We start from the raw sequence: 20088 nt of genomic DNA, 5'->3' as shown, positions 1-20088 counted from the left end.
GAGAGCCACCAACTCCACCCCTTATCCCCAATGCCATGATCAACACTATCTCTTTGCATTTGGCACTGACCTCTAGAAAGAGCACTAGCCGTGAGATTGACCCACAGTGTGGCTATGGGAAAGGACTCCCTTTCCTTCATTTGTTGACTCACAAGTCTGAACTAGAAATTTTGATGTTGGAGTCTCTGGTCAGTGGGAGGTAGTCCAGAAGAGTCAGACCTGAGTTTAAATTCCATCTCTCTCACTCTTCACCTGTGCTTACTGGGACATGCTACTCAAACTCTCTGAAATTTAGCACCCTGCTCTATAATATGGGACCACCAGGGGTAGCTGCCCCCCAGATCTGTGAGTTCTGGACTAGAGCAAAACAGGTGCTCACCTTGCGTCCCAAAGGGAAGGGGGCATCAAACACCTCAGTAATTAAGACACATAATTTTTTAATGCACTGTTTTAAAATATTTTAAATTAATGCAAAATATCCAGATGAACCAAATATCAAAAATTTAAAACAAGGACAGGATCAGTGATAGCGCTTAGCCAAGCCACATGAGATACTGAGGCAGAAGGGAAAATCAATACCATCGACCCTGTCATTACTTAAAACTTTACTATTTTGTTCATCAAAGCCACAGATATTTTTACACTGAGTTTGATTTTTTAAAAAAATATTTCCTTAAAATGCGATTTATCTCCATTACTGAGTTTTTTGTGCCTCCTTAAATCTTGTGTCCTAGGTGAGGTGTCCCTAGCCCCAAATATCAATGAGCTAATGCGCAGAAGGCCCAGGGCCAGGCACACAGCGGATCCTGGGTAAATCTGGGCTCCCTTCTCCTTCATGAAGGATTTTTACTGAGAAATAGAGGGAGGGCCACTGAGCACGGCCACAGAGCCTCTGCAGTGGAAGGGTCTCAGAGGAAACCGGTCGGAGAAAAGGGAGGCCAGAGGCAGATTTTTCTCCATCTTTTTCCCAGCATCATCCTTCCTGGAGCTCTCAGGGCTCAGGATAGGCCAGCACCCATGTCCCCGTGAGAAATGACAGCAATCTCAGCGATAGCACAGAGAGCGTGCCCCGTGCCTCACATGTGCCAGCTCCCTGAAATCTCGCAGTGCCCTGCAAGGGAGGGTTCTTAGCCCTCAAGCAGGAATCCGAGTGTGGAGATCGGGCCCCAGGTCACCCTGCTGGGTGGGGCTTGGGCCTGAATGCAGACAGTCTGGTCCCAGAGCCTGTGGGATAACCACTGCTCCCCAAAGTGAGGCATGCTGGTGCCAGGAAGACCACTGGCGTGCAGGAACAAATAATAAAAAAATAATAGGTGCGTGAATAATGTAATGTTCTATATATTTTATTTCATTTTTTAAAATATTTACTCTTGTATCTGTTTGATGATGCACATGTATACTACCAATAGTGTGTGTGTGTGTGTGTGTGTGTATCTGTGTATGTGTATCTGTGTATGAACGCATACTTGAAATATCTTTACTAGATGGAGCGTACAGCCCAATGCATTTATAGGCCACCATTGCTCTGAATAATCCGAGGTCCTGTGTTGCCTCTAATGGGGCCTGTATGTCTTAGCTGACAAAGGCTTTTTAAGTCCCATTTGATCCTCACAACAAACCTGGTGGGGCAGGTTTTCTCATCCTACTTTTCAGATGAGAAAGTTGATCCCCAGAGAGTTTGGGTAACTTGCTACAAGGCCACACAGCTTGCAAATGGCTGGTGTGGGTCTGAAACTCGGGGCTCCTGACTCCCCTGGTAAAGTGGTTAAGAGCACAAATTTGCAGCCAGACCACGTGAAGACAAGCCCTGGCTCCACCACTAACCCGTGTGACCTTGAGTGTGACGCTTCATCTCTCTCGCTGTCTAACCTGTTTCTCAGCTGTGAAACAGGAATGAACTCCTACTTGATAGGGATTTTATGAATTTGATGAAAGATACAGGCACACTAGTTGGTGCCTAGCTGGTACCAAGTACTCCAGAACCCCAGCCAGAGTGATGGCGGCCTCTGGGCCTGCCCACAAAGGGCCCCCACCCCCCACACAGGGTGATCGCTCTGGATACTCACGGCAGAGGCGTGGGGTCCGCCAGTCCACAGCTACCCCGTGCTGGCAGCACTGGTGGGCATAGGCGGACACGCTGGCACAGAGACACTCACAGTCACCACCCTGGCTGCATCCACAGGTGTCTGTCAGGCAGTTTGAGTAAAACCAAGTGACGTCAACCTGGAGGAGGTCAGAAGTCAGAGGTCAGAGGACAGCTCCCAAAGGTTAGCCCTTTGGCTTCTCAGCTAATACCTCCAGCAGCAGGGCTCTGTGTCCACATGAAGGGACTGCAGGCTGGGGTGAGCAACCCGGTGGGCTGAGGGCAGCTCAGAGGGAAAAACTCCACGGCCCAGGCAGACCCCACTTTTGAGAATTAAGCTCCCGCCTTCGCCAGGCCTATGCTTTTGGATCCAGAAGCTAACGGTGAGGCTGAGAAACAGACATGGGCTATGGACACCCAGCCAGGGCCAGAGAGAGGCAAGGCCAGGCCGACGACAGCCTTCGAGGCCCTGGGAGAGGGGGGTGCCATGCTCCGTCTCCACGGAGGGCAGAAGAGGCAACAGGCTGACATGCCAGGGCACACGAGGGTTTGTGTCCACTGTGCAGAGAAACTCCCTCACTGGAAGGAAGAGCCAGATCGAGATAGGTTTGAAAAAGGCATGGAAGCTGTTTGTCTGGCTGTCTGTCCTGGGTTACCTGGGGAAATAGGACAAGCTCATCAGAGCAGGTTGGAGGCAGAGGACTGGCAGAGGTGGGTCTCCTTTCTAGACCTGCGGTGCCTCTCCATAGGCATGGTGGGGGGTTCTGAGAGCAGAAGGGACCAGGGGAAGGTGGGGAGGGGCTCAGGAGAACTGGGGCTGGGGTCCACTCACCACGGGGTGACAGATCTCAAACACCTCGCTGAGCAGGATGCTGCACTCCTTTCTGGCAAATGGTTCTCGGAGAGGATTCAGGACACACGTGTCCCAGGGGTCAAGGGTGTCTGGGCACTGCGAGGCAAAGGCAGGACTGTTGATCTCCCTACCCCCACAACGCCTGGTGCCTCGTGTGGTGGACAGACTCTTAGCGTAGCCCCGTGATCCCCTGACTCCTGAGGTTTAAGTCCTTGTATAATCCCCTCCCCTTGAGTGTGGGAAGGACCCATGACTTGCTTCAAACAGACAAAAGAAAGAGGTGGTGGGATGGACACAGTTAAGTGTATGTGACTGCATTTTCATGTTACATAAGACAATAGATCCCATCTCCCTGGAGTCTCCCCCTTAATGGCTGGGAGGAAGCAAGCAGCCATGGAGGGGACTCTTACATGGTGGGAATGGTGGGTGCTCCCTAGGAGCTGAGGATCCCCTCTGGCCGTCAGCTAGCAAAAACGCGGAAGCTCTCCTCTCTGCTTCTCTAAAATGGCAGTAGGTAGAGCACGCTCCCCTGAGGCTACAAGAAGAGCGTTGTCCCACCTCAGGATTACAATGGGCTCCAAGCCATGACTGTTCCCTGATCCCAGTCTATATAAGCTCATCTTCATCTACTCCCCAACAGAGAATTAGGCACCTAGGATGACTCTGTGAAAGGCACATACGTAACACTCATATGACCACTCTCTGCTGCCGGACCCATGGCAGACATAATTAATCAATCGCAGATCTTCTTCTAGCCGAGCCTGTTGTGAGTCTTAAGTATTTCTCAACACAGCTTCCCAGGCCACCTCTTCTGACTGATCAGAGTTGTCACAAGAGATTAAATCCAGTTTCCATCCCTCTCCTGGCACAGTTCCTTCAGAGGACCATGGAGAAGGTGGAACCTAGTCAAGCTCACTCAACGAGTCACTGGATGGCCCAAGACAAGAACCTAGGTCTCTCACTCTTGGTTCAGTGCTATTTTCCCCCATAGCTCACAACTCGGGGGCCTCAGCCATCTTCCAAACCCCAGGGACATCCTCCACATTTCCACCTCTGCTAAAGTTGTCCTCCCTCTCAGAGGCCTTCTCTCTGATACACACATCTTTCCAAATACGGCCTTTAAGTACCAATCTACTCCCACCTCCTTCAAGAAGCCTGCTCTGACTGCCTCAGTCTACATGGGTCTCTTGTGGGCTCTTCTCTGGACCGACCTAGTGCCAGGCACTGGGGGCACAGAGATGGCTGAGATGGTCTTGTTCAAACAAACCTCATCTTTCCTAGTAAGTAAGTGGTCATCTCTCCTCAGACAAAGACTTTTTCTCTTCCTCAGCCCCCCACCCTCCCAGGAGGGCTTAATCCAAGCCACAGGTGCAGCCTGATTTGTGAGATGGGTGGTACATGCCCTTGGGCCACAGAACAGAGTCGAAGGCCTCTGGGTCAGAGGCCAGGAGAGCCGTTGCATGAGCAGTCCCACTCCCACCAGTGTCCCTGACCTGGAGCCAGGTCCCCTCGGTCCAGCCGGGGCCCATCTGAGCAAGGGAGGAAGCCAGCCTAGGGAAGTTTACCTCAACTGCAGCCCAACTACTGCCAAACTCCTGAGGATTCGTTAACTCTAAATTATCTGGAGTCCTCATCTCATTGATGGTTTTTAAGTCGAAGTTCCCACACAGTCCCGCCAACTGGCCCTGAAAGAAGAGAGGACACCGCAGTCACCTTCAGGAACATGAGGGATGAGTGGTTGTCATGAGCCTGGGAGTCCATCAAAAACCCGAAGCAACTTCTGGGGCCACGATGTAAAGAGGGATAGGAGAAGAGTCAGAGGAGAAGGGCACAGTGTGGGGTGGGGGCAGACAGGGAGGGAGGCATGATACTCCTGGCTCCTCAGTGAGGGGACAGCTCGTGCAAGGATGCCCGGTGGCCTGGGTCAGCCCCAGGTAGGAGCAGAGGGCCCTGGGAAGGTCATTGCTCATGCAAGTACCTGCCACTGTGGCCCAGCCTGGATGTGCACTGTGGTTCTCTGGTCCCATAAGAGGGTGATGTGCTCCCTTGGGAAATGCACCAGTGTGAAAAACCCCGCTTGCCACGTGTGGACTTCCTGCTTCTCATCCAAGAAGCTATCAGGACTCTAGAGGGACAGAGATGGTCATTCCTGAGGCTGAGTGTCCCCCAACACCTTGGTCAGGTTCCCAGCTCCAGAAACATGCCTCCCGCACACGCTGACATTGACCGCTCTGTGTTTGACTCTGACCAAGGAGTTCAGTCAGGGCTGCTGACTTACCAGCCCCAAGGAACTGGATCCCCGGCCCTGTTCTGCCCCAGACCCTACTAACATACAGACTGTCTGTGCAGCCTGAACCCTCTCTGGGACTTACAGGACTTCCCGAGTCGTCATCAAAGATAAGGAGAGAGTTCCCGACATTGATGGAAATAAACTTCCTGCAGATGAAGCCAGAGCTGTAGCAGTCTATGTTCTCAACAATCACGGAGAAACTGAGGTCTGACGTGCTCTGGGGAGAAGATAAGGGAGTTCAGTAAAGCCAGGGAGAGACAAGAGCCTGCGGACAGGCCCAGAGGTAGTGGGACATGGACTCTGATGTGGTTTCCAATCCACTTACAGTTCTTACTAACTGTGTGACTTTGGGCAATGTGCTCCAGTTCTCTGAAGCTCAATTTCACTGTTGGGTGCCTAGTGCTGTGCTTAGCATGTACTCATCTCCAAAAAGTATCTGACAGAGGGAGGGAGGGAGGAAGGGAGGGATGGATGGATGGATGGCTATATAATGGGGATGGCTGGTGCTGACAGGGGTATAGGGCAGGGGTACTGTCTTATATACACGAGGACAATATTGTAAGCCTTTTTGCAGGGCAAATTGCAAGCACCAAATAACATCTTATGTGTATGAAGCTTTTTATGGCAATTCCATTTCTAAGATTCTAGAGATACATGCACAAAAGTATTCATTTAAATTATCAGCAACAATCTAAATGTCTGTCAATGGGGGGATAACAAGACAAACTAGAGCGTGGTCTCTCTGTAGAATTTTACAGAAAGAAGAAAGAAGGATGTACTGGTAGTACAATGACTAAGGTATCTGGTATAAAGTGAATAAAGCAAATTGCAGAATCCTATCCATATGAACAAAGTACGTGTGTGCTTGTGTGTCTGTCTGTCTCATGGAACAAAATCTTAAAGGACTCGCACCAAACTGTTATGAGCAGGGAATGGGACCAAAAGAGCTGTGAAAGGAAACATTTATTTTTAATATATGCTTCTATATTATTTTAAATATCAGTGCAGAGCATGCATTATCTTTGAAATTTAAAAATTAAAATAGGTTCAATTATCTGTCTTTCGGGGTTACAGAAATTATGTGAAAGACTGCCATACTGTGCCTTCCACATAGCTAGGACTCATTCCATAAAAGGTCTGTCATTATTATTACTCTCACTATTATATAATGAGACAGGCCCTTAGCAAAATCAGGGTCCCCTGGGTGTGTCTCTCCCACCTGCCTTGTTGGTACCCCTTTTCTAGAGGATCCTGCCTCTACTGTGCCCCCCACCCCAAATCACCATCCCTTTTCCTTCACCAGAAGCTGACAGATTTTGCATACCAAACCTCCCAAGATTTCTTGGCTCAAACCTGACACTGGCTCTGCCACCGCCCAGTGGGATGACCTCAGGCAAGACACCCAACTCCCCTAAGCCTAAGTTGTTCCCTCTATAACATGAGGTAAGAAACTCTACTTCGTAGGGTTGCTGTGAGAATTAAGTCAAGGAATCCATGAGATGGGCTCAGGAGACCACCAGGCATACAGTAAAAGCTCAAAAAACATGAGATCCTATTACAGACAGGAAAAGCCTTGGGACCGAGTGGGGCAAGACTATAATGGTGAGCGGCCAAGCAGTGGGGGATTATAGACTGGTGATCTCTGTCTAGCCCTGAGCCTGCCCCTCAACACTTCCTTCAGTCTCTAGGTAGCCCTACCCCCAGGCTTAGATCCCTCCACCCACCCCATTAGGCATCAGACTGGAGTCTAGAACGTCACCCTGCTGGACAGGTCCTCGGCTTCAGCTGCCCCGGGTCCCCACACAGCCGGCTGGGCAGACACATCCGGGAGCTCACCTTGACCAGGTGCACTTTGCACGCCCCCACGAAGTCGAACGGGAGCCCATCGAACGTGCGGTAGTGCCTGTCTCCATAGGCCGTGCAGGTGGACGCACAGGGGTGGAGCGCACACAGGAACGAGCCCCGCTGGCACACACTGAAACACAAGGGCCCAGACCAGCTCACAGGGCCCGTGCCACACACGCTTGGAATATCCATGCCAGAGCCCTTGCCTATATGCCCATTCTGTGCCCCCGGCCTGGGGGGGTCACAAACACCATCGACCTCCAACAGAAGCAGGAGGTCACAAAACCACATTTGTGTAAACATTTACAAAAACACCCCCCAGATTTCTGTCTATGCATACCCTTGTATATATACACATATCCCTGTACAGCACACAAACACACAACGTGGGTATGAACATGGGGGAAGGGGGAGTGCTGGTTGGAGCTCATGATCGTGCTTCGTATATCCATCCTCATCCCCAGCCAAAAGCAGAGCCTGAACAGGCCCCTCACTTACCAGGTATGGCAGGGGGACATGACCTGGTCCCCGGGGAAATACTCCTTCCCCCTCCAAGTGCATGGGCAATCCTCTGGCAGGAAACATGCATCCCCGTGTCTGAGTAAACTGTGGGGACATAGCAAGCAGGTGGTCAAGCCAGCATGCTTCCAATTTCTGCCATTTATGGGGGACCCTGACTCCACATGGCTACCATAGGGCGGCTCTCAGCATTTGCTCCAGAAGAAACTGACCATGTGCCCACCTACCATCCTGCTGCTGCCCAGAGCAGGTCAGAGGTACCTTGGTAACTGGAAAAACCAAAGACTGGGCCCACCTTGGAAAGCCTCTGCCATCCATCAGGAAGCAAGGCTCAGCTCTACCAGCCACATCCCCCTCAGTCAGGCTGGATGCCAGTTACCCCTTAGGCACTAGCTGTACATTAATAAACAGATAATGAACATGGGCATTGGCCCTCCATGAGCAACCAGCAGACCTGCACTAAAAAGAAATGTTAGGGATGCCTGGGTGACTCAGTTAATTAGGGGTCTGACTCTTGATTTCGGCTCAGGTTAGGATCTCAGGGTCCTGAGATCGAGCCCCTCACTGGGTTCTGCACTGGACATGGAGCCTGCTTAAGATTCTCTCTCTCCCTCTCCCTCTGCCCTTCGCCCACCCTGCTCACACGCACGCCCTCTTTCTCTCTCAGAAAAGAGAAAGATGTTAATGAAAGCTTTTCAGGGGCGCCTGGGTGGCTCAGTGGGTTAAAGCCTCTGCCTTCAGCTTGGGTCATGATCCCAGGGCCCTGGGATCGAGCCCCGCATTGGGCTCTCTGCTCAGCAGGGAACCTGCTTCCTCCTCTCTCTCTGCCTGCCTCTCTGCCTACTTGTGATCTCTGTCTGTCAAATAAATAAATAAATAAAATCTTTAAAAAAAAAAAAAAAAGAAAGAAAGCTTTTCAGGAAGATGGAAACTCAGATTCATATGAAGGAATGAAGAGCTCTAAAAATAGAAAATATGTTGGTAAATAATTCTGGAAATTGCTTCTTAATTTCTCTAAGAGATAATGTAGCATTTAGAACAAGGTTAACATCAATGAATTGTGAGGTTTACAAAATACATAGAAATAAAATGTATGAGAATAATAGCACAAAGGACAAGAAGTAAGTAAATGAAAGTATACTGGTACAAGTGTTCTACAGAAAGTGGTAAAATATTAATTCACAGTAGACTGATAAATGAAAGATACATATTGTTATCTCTAGAAAAAACACGAAAAATGCCAAGATATGTAGTTAAAATGAAATAAAGGAAATAAAATGGAATGTTAAAAAATAACTCCCCAAAAGGCAGAAAAGACAAAAAAAATTAAAAAAAAACCAATACAACAGATTTTTTTTCCAAAAAAAAGAGAGACAAACAGATAACAAATAACAAGACGGTATATTAAATCAAATCCAATTACATTAAATCAAAATGTATAAACTCTTCAATTGAAAAGATAGAAACTGTAACATTGGCTGAAAAAGCAAGACCCAACTGCATTCTGTTTACAAAAGACACAACTGAAATATAAAGGCAAAGAAACATTAAAAGTAAAATTATAGGAAAAAATGCCATGTAAACACCAGTTATAAGAAAGATGGAGTGGCTTTATTAACATCAGACAAAGCAGACTTCAAGCCAAGTAGCATTAACAGAAATAGGAGGGATAGTTCATGACAACAGAAGAGTCCATTTATCAAGAGAACATAACAGTTTTGAATGGGCATGCACCAAGTAACAAAGCTTAAAAACAGAAGCAAAAACTCATAGAAACAAAAAAGAGAAAGAAACAAATCCACGATTATAGTTAGAGATCTCAACACTCCACTCCATTAATGACAGAACAAAAAAATTTTCAAAGATGCTAGAGAAATGAACAACTCTGACAAGCTCTTGACTTCATTGACAATTTAAAAACTCTGTAGCGAACAAGATGGGGTAACTCGGGTCAAGCAGTGGACTGTGTCGAACAGTGACTCAAGCAGCTAAGGGCATTGCAGCTGTGATCAGATTATCGCTGAGACCAGCACCAGCTAATGACACACTCAGAACTGATAACCAGCAGAAACAGAGGAGGTGCATCTACTAAGGCCCAAGGCTGATTATATCTCTCTTAAAGGGGAGGATTTTTGCTGCAAACTGTCAGACTCCTCAGATATGGACTCCTCTACGTCTGACCACTTCAAAAAGGCAGCTGCCACCGAAGGTTCCACCTGATCGATCTCCGAACAGAACAGAGATCCTTCACTCACTGCTCGAACATGATAAGCAGGAAGCTCTGGGAGCTGACCCCGACCAGACCAAGGCCCGATCTCTACTGTGCACCCCCAGACCGACTTCACATTTGGATTGTTAATGTCCTACCTCCTGTTCTATCACATTTATTGTGTGATGTGTCTTGTGCTTTGCCTTGTGTGACATGTAAGAAGCCAAGTTAATTACATGGTGAAATGTCATTGAGTTTGGAATCCTGAATCTGCTTCATAATTATGTTAACCTTGCTTTATGACTGAATAAAACTGACTCTATAGAAAGACACAACCCATGCATGCACCTTCCTAGCATGCTCACAACACTATACAGTAACTGCAAAGTATTCATTATTTTCAAGCATTCATGGGAGGTTCACCCAGACAACTATATTCTGGACCATAAAACTCAATGAATTTCAAAGGTTTGAAATCATACAAAGTATATTCTCTGATCATGGTGAATTAAATTAGAAATCAGGAACAGGGGTGCCTGGATGGTGCAGTTGGTTAAGCACTTGATTTCTGTTCAGGTCATGATCTCAAGGTCATGAGATCAAGCCCTGTGTTGGGCTCCACGCTCAGCACAGAGTCTGCTTATGATTCTCTCTCCTTCTCCCTCTGGCCCTCCAGGTTGTGCACACCCCCTCCCCTCCAAATAAATAAATGAGTAGAAAGAAAGAAAGAAAGAAAGAAAGAAAGAAAGAAAGAAAGAAATCAGTAATAAACAAGTATAGGAAAAATCTCCAAATATTTTAAAATCTAGTAACATTTCTTTTTTTTAAGATTTTATATATTTATTTGACACAGAGAGAGAGAGCACAAGCAGGCAGAGCAGCAGACAGAGGGAGAGAGAGAGGTCACCTGCCTACTGAGCAGAGACCCTGATGTGGGGCCCCATCCTAGGACCCTGGGATTATGACTCAAGCCAAAGACAGATGCTTAACCGACTGAGCCACCCAGATGCCCCTCTAGTAACATTTCTAAATAACTCATGGGTCAAAGAATAAATCAGAAAGGAAATTAGAAAAGATTACAACAAAGATAATGAAAACACATGGTATAAAAATTTGTAGAGTGAGGGGCACCTGGGTGGCTCAGTGGGTTAAAGCCTCTGCCTTCAGCTCAGGTCATGATCCCAGGGTCCTGGGATAGAGCCCCATATCGGGCTCTCCGCTCTGCGGGGAGCCTGTTCCCTCCTCTCTCTCTGCCTGCCTCTCTGCCTACTTGTGATCTCTGTCTGTCAAATAAATAAATAAAATCTTTTAAAAAAAAATTTGTAGAGTGAGCTAAAGCAGTGCTTATGGAAAAATTTATGGCTTTAAATGCTTATACTAGAAATAACAATTTAACAAATGTAAGAGCAAATTAAATCCAAAGTAAGTAGTAGGAAGAAAATAAAGATTAGAAAGGAAATCAGTGAAATAGAAAACCATAGGAAAAAAAAATCAGTGGAACCAGAGTAGGGTCTTCGAAAACATCAATAAAATTGACAACCCCCTGCCTAGACTGGATAGTAAGAAAAAGAGAAAAGACTCAAATTACCAATATCAGGAGAAAAGAGAAAACATCATTGCAGGTCCTACAGATATTAAAAAGAAAATAAATACTTTAATGATGTAAAGCCAATGAATTTGAAAACTTAGATGGAATGGACAGCAAAGACATCAAATACCTATGAATAAATTCAATAACATATGTGCAAAGCCTTTCCATGAAAAGTACAGAACACTGCTGAGAGAAATTAAAGGAGACCCAATAAATGGAATAATGCCATATTTGTGCATTGGTGGACACGCTAGAGTGAAGATGCCAGCTCTCGTCAAACTGACTTCTAGATTCAACACAAAACCAATCAAAATCCCAGAGGCTTTTCTGTAGAAATTCTCTAAATTTACATGGAAATGCAAAGACCTAGGAGTGTCCAAAAATCCTGAAAAAGAACAAAGTTGGAGCACTATCACTTTCTGATTTCAAGACTTAACATAAACTTCAGAAATCAAGACTGTGTGATACTGGCCTAAAGACAAAGAGATTAATGGTACAGAATAGAGAGTCTTAAAATAGACCCACATTTAAAGAGTCAATTGATTTTTTTTTAACAGAGGGACCGAAGCAATTCAATAAGGAAAGAAAAGTCTTTTATTAAAATGGGGCTAAAACTGCAGGATAGCCATCAGAAAAAAGTAAAATGAAATTTGACTCCATTCTACAATATAGAATCATTTCAGGTAGATTATAGATTCAATGTAAAAGCCAAAACTGTAAAGCTACCAGAGGAAAACATCAGAGAATGTCTTTGCCGCCTTGGAATTGTAACTACTGAGGACATGGAGAACACTGATCCTAAAGGAGAAAAATAATAGATTAGATGTAAACAAAATTTAAAACTTCTGCTCATCAAAAGTTTTTAGGCTTATTAAGATATATTAAGTAAATAGATAGACAAACTACAGGCAGGGAGAAAATATTTGCAATGTATATATTTGATGAGGAAAGAACTCTAACTCAATTTAAGATTATTTATTTATTTATTTGACAGCCAGAGATCACAAGTAGGCAGAGAGACAGGTAGAGAGAGAGAGGAGGAAGCAGGCTCCCCACTGAGCAGTGAGCCTGATGCAGAGCTCCATCCCAGGACCCTGGGATCATGACCTGAGCGGAAAGCATAGGCTTTAACCCACTGAGCCACCCAGGTGCCCCTCTAACTCAATTTAAAGAAAATAGCCAACCAAATAAGATATGGGCAAAAGACTTGAAAGGACACTTCACAAAGGAAGATATACAAATGGCCAAAAAACACATGAAAAGGTACTCATTGTCATTAGGGAAAATTACCAGTTAAAATTGCAAATTAAAATTACAAATTAAAATAATAAGGAGACACAACAAGCAACGAGTACCTTTCATGGGTACCTATACATGAGCATTCAAATTTGTCAAAGCTTAGCAAACTGTATGCTTAGCAGCTACACATTTCACTGTTTATAAATTATGCCTCACTTTAAAGAAATTTAAAAGGGAAAAAAAGCAGTGAAGCATCACAAGTTGACTAGAAGCTGTATAATTAAGGGAAGCCACCATTTTGTTGGGGGAACTCCTAAAATGTCAGCTTCTATAGATTTTTTTTTCTCTTGGCCCAGCCCAATTTCAAGAGAAGAACTCTTTTCATCTCCAACCTAGAAGGCAGAAGCTTCAATGCCACTATTGAGGGATCCAAGCTGCTGAAGAGGGCTGGGGTCCCACTAGGTTTTCATTTAATCTCCCTGTTTTCACTCTGCATCTCATCCCTCCTGGTGCTCCTGAGATCAAAATCTCTGATGTGGTTGGTTTCTGCAGAAACTTTTACCATCTTTCTCCTGCTGGGTGGGGTTAGGGCAGTTGTGTGACCCCAGAGCCTGGGGGAGGAGGCCTGGGGGGTTGACAGCTCCTTACACAGACTTGATGGGATATCCTCCTGTCTCCTTCCCACCACCCCACCTTCTGAGATGCCTGGAGCCTCCTGTCCCTGAAGCTGTCAACACAACATAGGTTGTTTCTCCTTGGCCTCCTCCTCTGCAAGCAGTAGCTGTCAATGGCGGCTCTGCAAGGTCAGTTTCCACACATCCACCCTTGCTCATTCTTCAAAAACTATTGACCCATCTTGTGCCATTGTCATTCCCATGCCTGGCCTCTTTGTCCCTGGGGACTCACAGGGTTGTTTTGTTTTGTTTTGTTTTTACTCCATTACCAGCATTTTATTGTGGGAAGAAGCAGGAAAAAACCCAAGTGTTTAATCCACTGTTTTCCCTGAAGCCACTTAACCTTCCTAAACCCCTGTTTTTTCAAGCGTGTTACAGGGGTAATGACGCCTTCTTCAAGGTCATTATGAGAATTTCATTACAGACCTGGGCACACTGCCTAGCACTTAATAGATACACAATAAATATTGGTTTCTTGTCCCTCCTCTACCCATAATTGCATCAGCCACCAACAGTGGGCTGACTCACACCTTCCACCTTGAGCCCAGGCCTTGTCTCTTGCCACCCCCTGAGGGGTCTTCCCTGCTGCCCACCATTCACTGGTCCTTCCTGGCCCTACGCAGTCCTGCTTCAGTCCCTGAGCACCTGCTGTATGCCCACCCCAGAGAGAAGCTTTGGCCTCTGTCCTCAAGGGGCTCGTAGTCAGTGGAGCAGCCTCTCCTGACCTGTTAAGGGATCCTCTCACTTCAGGGTCCCCTCAGGGGTCATCTGCAAATGCACGGCATCCAAATGAGGAAGACAATGCTTGTCTGCTCACAGGTAGTGCTTACTCTGTGCTATTTTACAAATGAGGAAACTGAGACTCAAGGAAGTTATTAACTCACATAGTAAGTGGAGGAATCAAGATTCAAGCCTGACTCCAGAGTCTGGGCTTACAACCCCTGTACAATACTGCTTAGTGACCCCAGGGCCCTTGGCTCAGCCGCCAGCCCCTCCAAGCAGGAGTCATGGGCCCTCATTGTACACAAGAGGCCACGTTCAGGGAGGTCACAGGGACAACTGAGCCCAGCTCTCCCAGTTCCACCTGGCCTCTGAGGCCTTGCTGCCAGGGTTGGTCATGAGCAACCCTCAATTCCTGAGCCCAGGGGCTGCGGCTCTCCCTGTCCTCAGAGAGGCATGCAAGGCCAGTACCTCAAGAGGCCTTCAATGACAGACATTCCTCACAAGCTCCTCTGGGGTCCATGTGGCAGCCGGTATTGTCCGCACCCTGCCAGCTGGGCCTGGGATGCTGTGGCTGCCCTTGCCTAGGAAGGGGAAACTCCTCACACACATGATGACCTCTGTTTAGGGAACCAGACCCCTGGCCTCATGGAGCTGGCATGCTCTGGCTGAAGGGCAGGATCTGGGGTAAGCAGAGCCGGGTTCAAGTCCCGGCTCCTGGGCCACCCACTTCCCTCCACCCTGCCCTTGGCCTCGGTTTCTTCGTCTGCAAGATGAGAGTAATGATCCTTCCTTCCTTTCTCCCAGAGCGGCTCTGAGGTGGAAGGAGGTGATAAGAACAAGTTGTTTAATGAACAGTAGCGCTCTCGCTGATTATTCCCTCCCCTTCCCCCCCCCCCCCCGCCGCTTGACTGCCCGGCCTGGGCCAGAACTCCCAGCTGACCACCGATCTCTGGCCTGGCTGAAGGACACAGCCCTGGGCCGCCAAGTCGTGGCATCAGGCACCCAGCTTCTTCTCAGCCCAGACCTGGAGCAAGACTAGAGTCGGGAACGAGCCCCAGCAAAGCAGGAAGCCAGGCCCTGGCAGCCCCTTCAGCGTACGGCGCACCCACGAGGCTCGGCCACAACTCTAGCTCACGTGGCGTCTCAGGCACCTGGAAGGGAGACTTTCCACTGGGTGGGCCTTGCTTTTTGGGGTATTAGAGGACCCCAGCCCGCCACCTTGGGGGGCCCCCGTTGACCTCCGTGGGGAAAGGGGCTGAGAAGTGAGGCTGGTGTCTCTGCCATGGGCTTCACCCCTCTGGGCCTCTGCAACAGGCTGCACACCCCATTCAATGCTTTCACTTCTGTCGCTCGTGTGTTCCCCATGAGAGCCTGGTGAGGTGGCAGGCACTATTATTATTACTTCCATTTTAAAGACGAAAACCTGAGCCTCAGAGAGGTTTGGCCTTTTCCTTATCCCAGATCATAGAATGGGAAGAAACAGTCAGGGAGAAGCCACTCGGGGTTGGAGCCCGCACCACCGCTCTTTCTCAGGTCCTGGGCCGGCCATTCCGTGATCACTGGCCAGCTCCGGGCTGGAGCCTCCCTGCCTGGCTGTGTCAGGGATTCCCTGCCCCTCCCTCTGCCTGTGGCCCCTGGCTCTGCCCGCCTTCAAGAGAGCGGGACCCTGCAGTCTGGGTACATACCCTGGGGGGCAGGCACAGCCTGAGAGGCAGGGGCCAAGGGCTGGCATGCTCAGGTTCAGCAGCTGCTGCTCACACGTCCTCTCTCTGCTCAGCTCGGGGTCGGTGTGCAGGTCGCTGCAGTTCACGAAGATCTGGCCCACCGGGCAGGGGGTGGCTGCAGGAGAAGAGGATGGCTGCTGGCAGGAGCTTGGATGCCCAGCAGGATGTTTGGAACACCTGGTCCCAGGGGTGGGCTCCTGGGTGGCAGGGGTGGCCGGGGAGGCCGGGGGACCCAACAACTGGAGGATGAGGGACAGAGGGGCTGTGATGCTTTCAGGGGCATTCCTTGGGTTCCCTTGGGCTGCGGGTGTCACACAAGACAATCACCCCCTCCACCAGCACCAAGAGTGCCACGTCCTCCCCATTGGGGACTGTTCTGGACACTCCACATGCACACTCTTACTGATCCCTGCCACAGCTCTGTGAGGTATCACCATCCCCCATTTCCCACCTCATGAGAAGAAGTCACTTCCACTTTCCAAGGCATGATAAGGTGAGAGTATGTGCCCCCAGAGAGACCAGGAGAGGAGCCAGATGAGGAGAGCAATGCAGTGTGAAGGGGTGGCCGGAGGACTTCCAGCAACAGGGAGGTCAATTCCCCATTACCTATGATTCTATGCCATAAACTCCCTCTCTCTCCCTAAGCCTTCGGTCAAGTGAGCTGTGCACACCTGCACCTTGTGCGACTGATCTTTTTTAGGGAAATCAATAAAGAGGAGGTAAGTTCCACGCCCAGCTTAGGATGGAGCAGACAGAAAATAGCCACAGGAGATGAGATAGAAGTCCCAAAGGGAAACAGTCTGACAAAAAAGAAAATCACAGAATTTTAGGTTATAAACAAAAGAGGAAGGGAAGGCTCAGGGAGGTAAAGTGAATTACCCAGGGCTGCACAGCTTGCAAACACTGGACTAGGTTTGAACTCAGGGCGGCCAGACTCTGGAGGTCCCGATCCAAGCCATGTGCCATAGGATTACTCTCTGACACTTCTGTGCCAATCCCTGTCCTTAGTGGCCCTCCTCACCCCCCCCCCACTCCCAGCCCCTACTATTCCACCTCCACATTCCTCATAGGCCATGCCTCCCTATTGCCTGGAATGGCCTCAAAGATCCAGGCTGTCCTCCCCATCTCTGTGACCCCCAGGTCTAGCACATGACTCGGCAGACAGTCAGCCTTAGTGGAACGACCAGCAGCTCAGACCGAGGAAACCCAGGACCCAAGGGAGGTCACCTCTGCTGGCTGCCCCTGAGGGAGACAGTCTCAGCCTCTCCTTCTCGGGAAGCAGGAGGGACAGCTACTGGGGTGGGGCTGAGGATGGGCCAGAATTTCTGGACTCCACCCTCCAAACTGGAGCCTTTCCCCAGAAGTCGAGGAATACAGGAGGCTCAGTGTGGGGCAGGACATGGCCGGGCTTTCCCTTCCTGGTCTGTCCCCAAACTCCTCCACTCTCTTCTCCATAACCCCACGAGCAGGGAGGAGCCCCTAGAAGCATCCCTCATCTTCCACCTTACCTGGCGTTCTGCTATCACAGCTCATGACTCCATCTTTGCAGTGGCTGTGGAGAAGGGGGAGGGTGGTGCCCTGGGATTAGCCGACTCAGAGAGACACCCCCACTCTGTCCCTGGCCCCCTGCGCAGAGGCGAAAGGTGAGCACTGCTTTGTGGAAAGATCTACCGGGCTCTATTATCTTCAGTCAGTCAGCAACTTCCGTTTAAAGCAAGGACACTAACGCTGCTATCTAGGGGGCTCACCAGTGGCCCAGAGATGGGATGTCGCTGTCTCCAGGGGGATAGTCCATTCCTTGAAAGTGGCAGGAGCACTGGTTCCTGTAAAACCCAGGACCAGAGAGAAGCGAGCTGACTCAGGGGCTGGGACAGCGACTGTGGAGGACAGGGACCCCACCCCTCAGCAGCTGGCAGCAGAAGGACACAGAGAGAAGTAATGGCGTCTGCCGTGACAGGTGACACATCTCCAGCGAGTGGGGAAGCCAGACTGGCACTGAGGACAGAGGTCAGGGCCATCCACCTTCACAGTCTGAACACCAGGGAAGGCCCTCCAAATAGGTCATCTCATCTGTTCCTCACAGGGTCCCTGATGCTGTCTTTCAGCTCCTCTTTGTAGGTCCACTGAGGGCAAAGACCATTTCTTCCTCCCACACCTCCCACAGCCCCTGCCAGTCCTGGCCAAGTGCAGGTCTTGGAGCAGAGCAGGTGAGGACTGGAAGGGATGTCTGCACTCCTCTGACCCCTGTGTTTCTCAGTCACCTTCTGCCTCTCCAACCCCTCCCCCATAGAAACCTCAGAGGCCCCCTTGTTGCCAATGCTCAACTGCAGGGCGTGGGGATCTCACAGGAGGACCCTATAGCTTGAAAAGGCCTTGAGAGATTCCAGTACACCCCCTATAGAAGCCTCTCTCCAGCCCCCATTCCTCAGTGAATGTGATACCATTTTAGGGGAGAAACAGATCAAGAGGGGACTGAAGGCTTTGCCAGTCTGCCCTGGGATCCTATGAGGCCACCACCTCCCACCTCTGCCTCCAGCCACACTGAGAACATGCCACAGCCAGCCTCAGGGTTCTCCCTGTCCCGTCGGCCTGGAGCACTCTTCCCTCATGTCCCCCCATCTTTGCTCACATGTCACCTCGGCAGAAAGGCCTTCCTTCTGTGCTCACCTCATGTGACATAACAGTAACCCCTCCCTGCATGTTTATAGCCTGTTACCACCAGACCCCTTAAGTGTCGGTTTATTTATTAATCTGTCTTGGCACAAGAATGTGAGCTCCATGAGGGCAGGATTCTGTTTCGTTTGTTGCTGAATTTCCAGGGCCTAGAATTGTCTAGAACATACCAGGTGATCAATAAATGTTTGTGGAAGGAAAGGGGAGATGAAGGGAGAGAGGCTGCCTCTGTGGGGCTGTTATTCTGTCTCATGGGGAAGCCAGGCTAGAGTTCTAGGCCTAAAGAGCTAGAGGTAAGGAAAAAGGCCTGAGAATGGAAGAAACCCACCCACCCAGCCACCCACCAAGCTCTAGCCAGTGACTATGAGATGAAGCAGAGACATGAGAGCTGCAGCCTCTCTGCAGCTCCCCAGCCCCCGATGCCCTAGAGACCCTCAGCCCTCCCCCAGCCCTCCTCCCAGACAGGGGTCAAGTTAGCCAGCTCACCTAGGGACACAGAGGTCAGCCTGGGTATCCAGATAGGTGTCCGGAGGGCAGGTACAGCCTTCTACACACTCGTCCCCACTGAGGTCGCTGTTGTCTCCAGTCCCACAGGCCACAGGGCCGGCCAGGTCCTGGCAGGTTTGTCCACACAGGGCCACACAGGGGCTGTACTCTTTGGTGGCCCCACAGGACAGTTCTGTAGTGGGAAATGAAACTGCATGCTTTGTCTCCCTCAGCCCCACAACTGCGTGGGGGTGGGGTCATCATCCTAGTGAGGAGAACTGAGAACCAGAGAAGACATTTGTTCAAGGTCACACAGCAGATCAAGGTCAGCCTTGGGATTTGAATCCAGGTCTGACTGCCGAGTCCCACTTCCTCCCACTACACTACAATGGCAGAGAAGCAGGGGTGAGCCCCCCTTCCCAAGCCCAGTCTGGACCCTGCCATTGGTGTTTCTTTTTCTCTGCAGGGTGTGCCTCTCAGGCAGTGATACTGGGGGAGGGTAGAGTTCACCCCTCACCCCTGCACCCGCCCCATCAGTCACACACGAGCACGCGCACACAGTAGAGCACACGCACACACACACAGGTGGGTATTACACACACCGCCCTCCTTCTCACTTTCACGTCTCTAGCACACACGGGCTGTGAAGGTCAACTGTGCTCTAGTTAGTCTCTTGGGGCCCTCTGTCCAAAGACTGCAGGCTTCTCTCTCCTCATCTGGCCAGCAGCCCTCTCCCTCAGGGTCTCCCACACCCCACAGAGTCAGACTGTCAAGCTCAGCTCTTCTCACCCAGGCTACACATCAAAGTCTCCATTTAAAAATGCTGATGCCTGGCCCCATGGCCAGATATGTTGTTCTCATTGATACTGAATGTGGCTCAGATATGTGCATTTATTTTAAAAGCTCCTGGGCGCCTGGGTGGCTCAGTGGGTTAAGCTTCTGCCTTTGGCTCAGGTCATGATCTCAGGGTCCTGGGATCGAGTCCCGCATCCGGCTCACTGCTTAGCGGAAAGCCTGCTTCCCCCTCTCGCTCTGCCTGCCTCTCTGCCTACTTGTGATTTCTCTCTCTGTGTGTCAAATTAATAAATAAAATCCTTAAAATAAAATAAAAGCTCCTATGGTGAGTCTAATGTGTAGTCAGGGTTACAAACAACTGGTCCTGTCCAGTCACCTGGAGAA

At 49.5% G+C, this 20088-nt stretch overlaps 1 protein-coding gene across 1 annotated transcript in view; it reads right to left on the bottom strand.

Annotated features, from left to right (window-relative positions):
- Positions 1–20088, bottom strand: part of OTOG (otogelin) — an 80299-nt gene that overhangs the window by 33177 nt on the left and 27034 nt on the right. Inside the window, exons 21-31 of the mRNA XM_032881248.1 lie at positions 18910–19102; positions 17499–17573; positions 17259–17302; positions 15712–15865; positions 7570–7677; positions 7063–7201; positions 5309–5443; positions 4915–5061; positions 4502–4621; positions 2916–3032; positions 2067–2223 (exon numbers count right to left, since the gene is read on the bottom strand). Of these exons, the coding sequence (XP_032737139.1) occupies positions 2067–2223; positions 2916–3032; positions 4502–4621; positions 4915–5061; positions 5309–5443; positions 7063–7201; positions 7570–7677; positions 15712–15865; positions 17259–17302; positions 17499–17573; positions 18910–19102 (1389 nt within the window). The remainder of the gene's footprint in view (positions 1–2066; positions 2224–2915; positions 3033–4501; positions 4622–4914; positions 5062–5308; positions 5444–7062; positions 7202–7569; positions 7678–15711; positions 15866–17258; positions 17303–17498; positions 17574–18909; positions 19103–20088) is intronic.

The sequence above is a fragment of the Lontra canadensis genome, unplaced genomic scaffold (genome assembly GCF_010015895.1).
Source record: "Lontra canadensis isolate GAN:19392208 unplaced genomic scaffold, GSC_riverotter_1.0 scaffold74, whole genome shotgun sequence".
NCBI lineage: Eukaryota > Metazoa > Chordata > Mammalia > Carnivora > Mustelidae > Lontra > Lontra canadensis.
The sequence above is the reverse complement of the archived record's forward strand: the minus strand, read 5'-3'. Positions and strand labels throughout refer to the sequence as shown.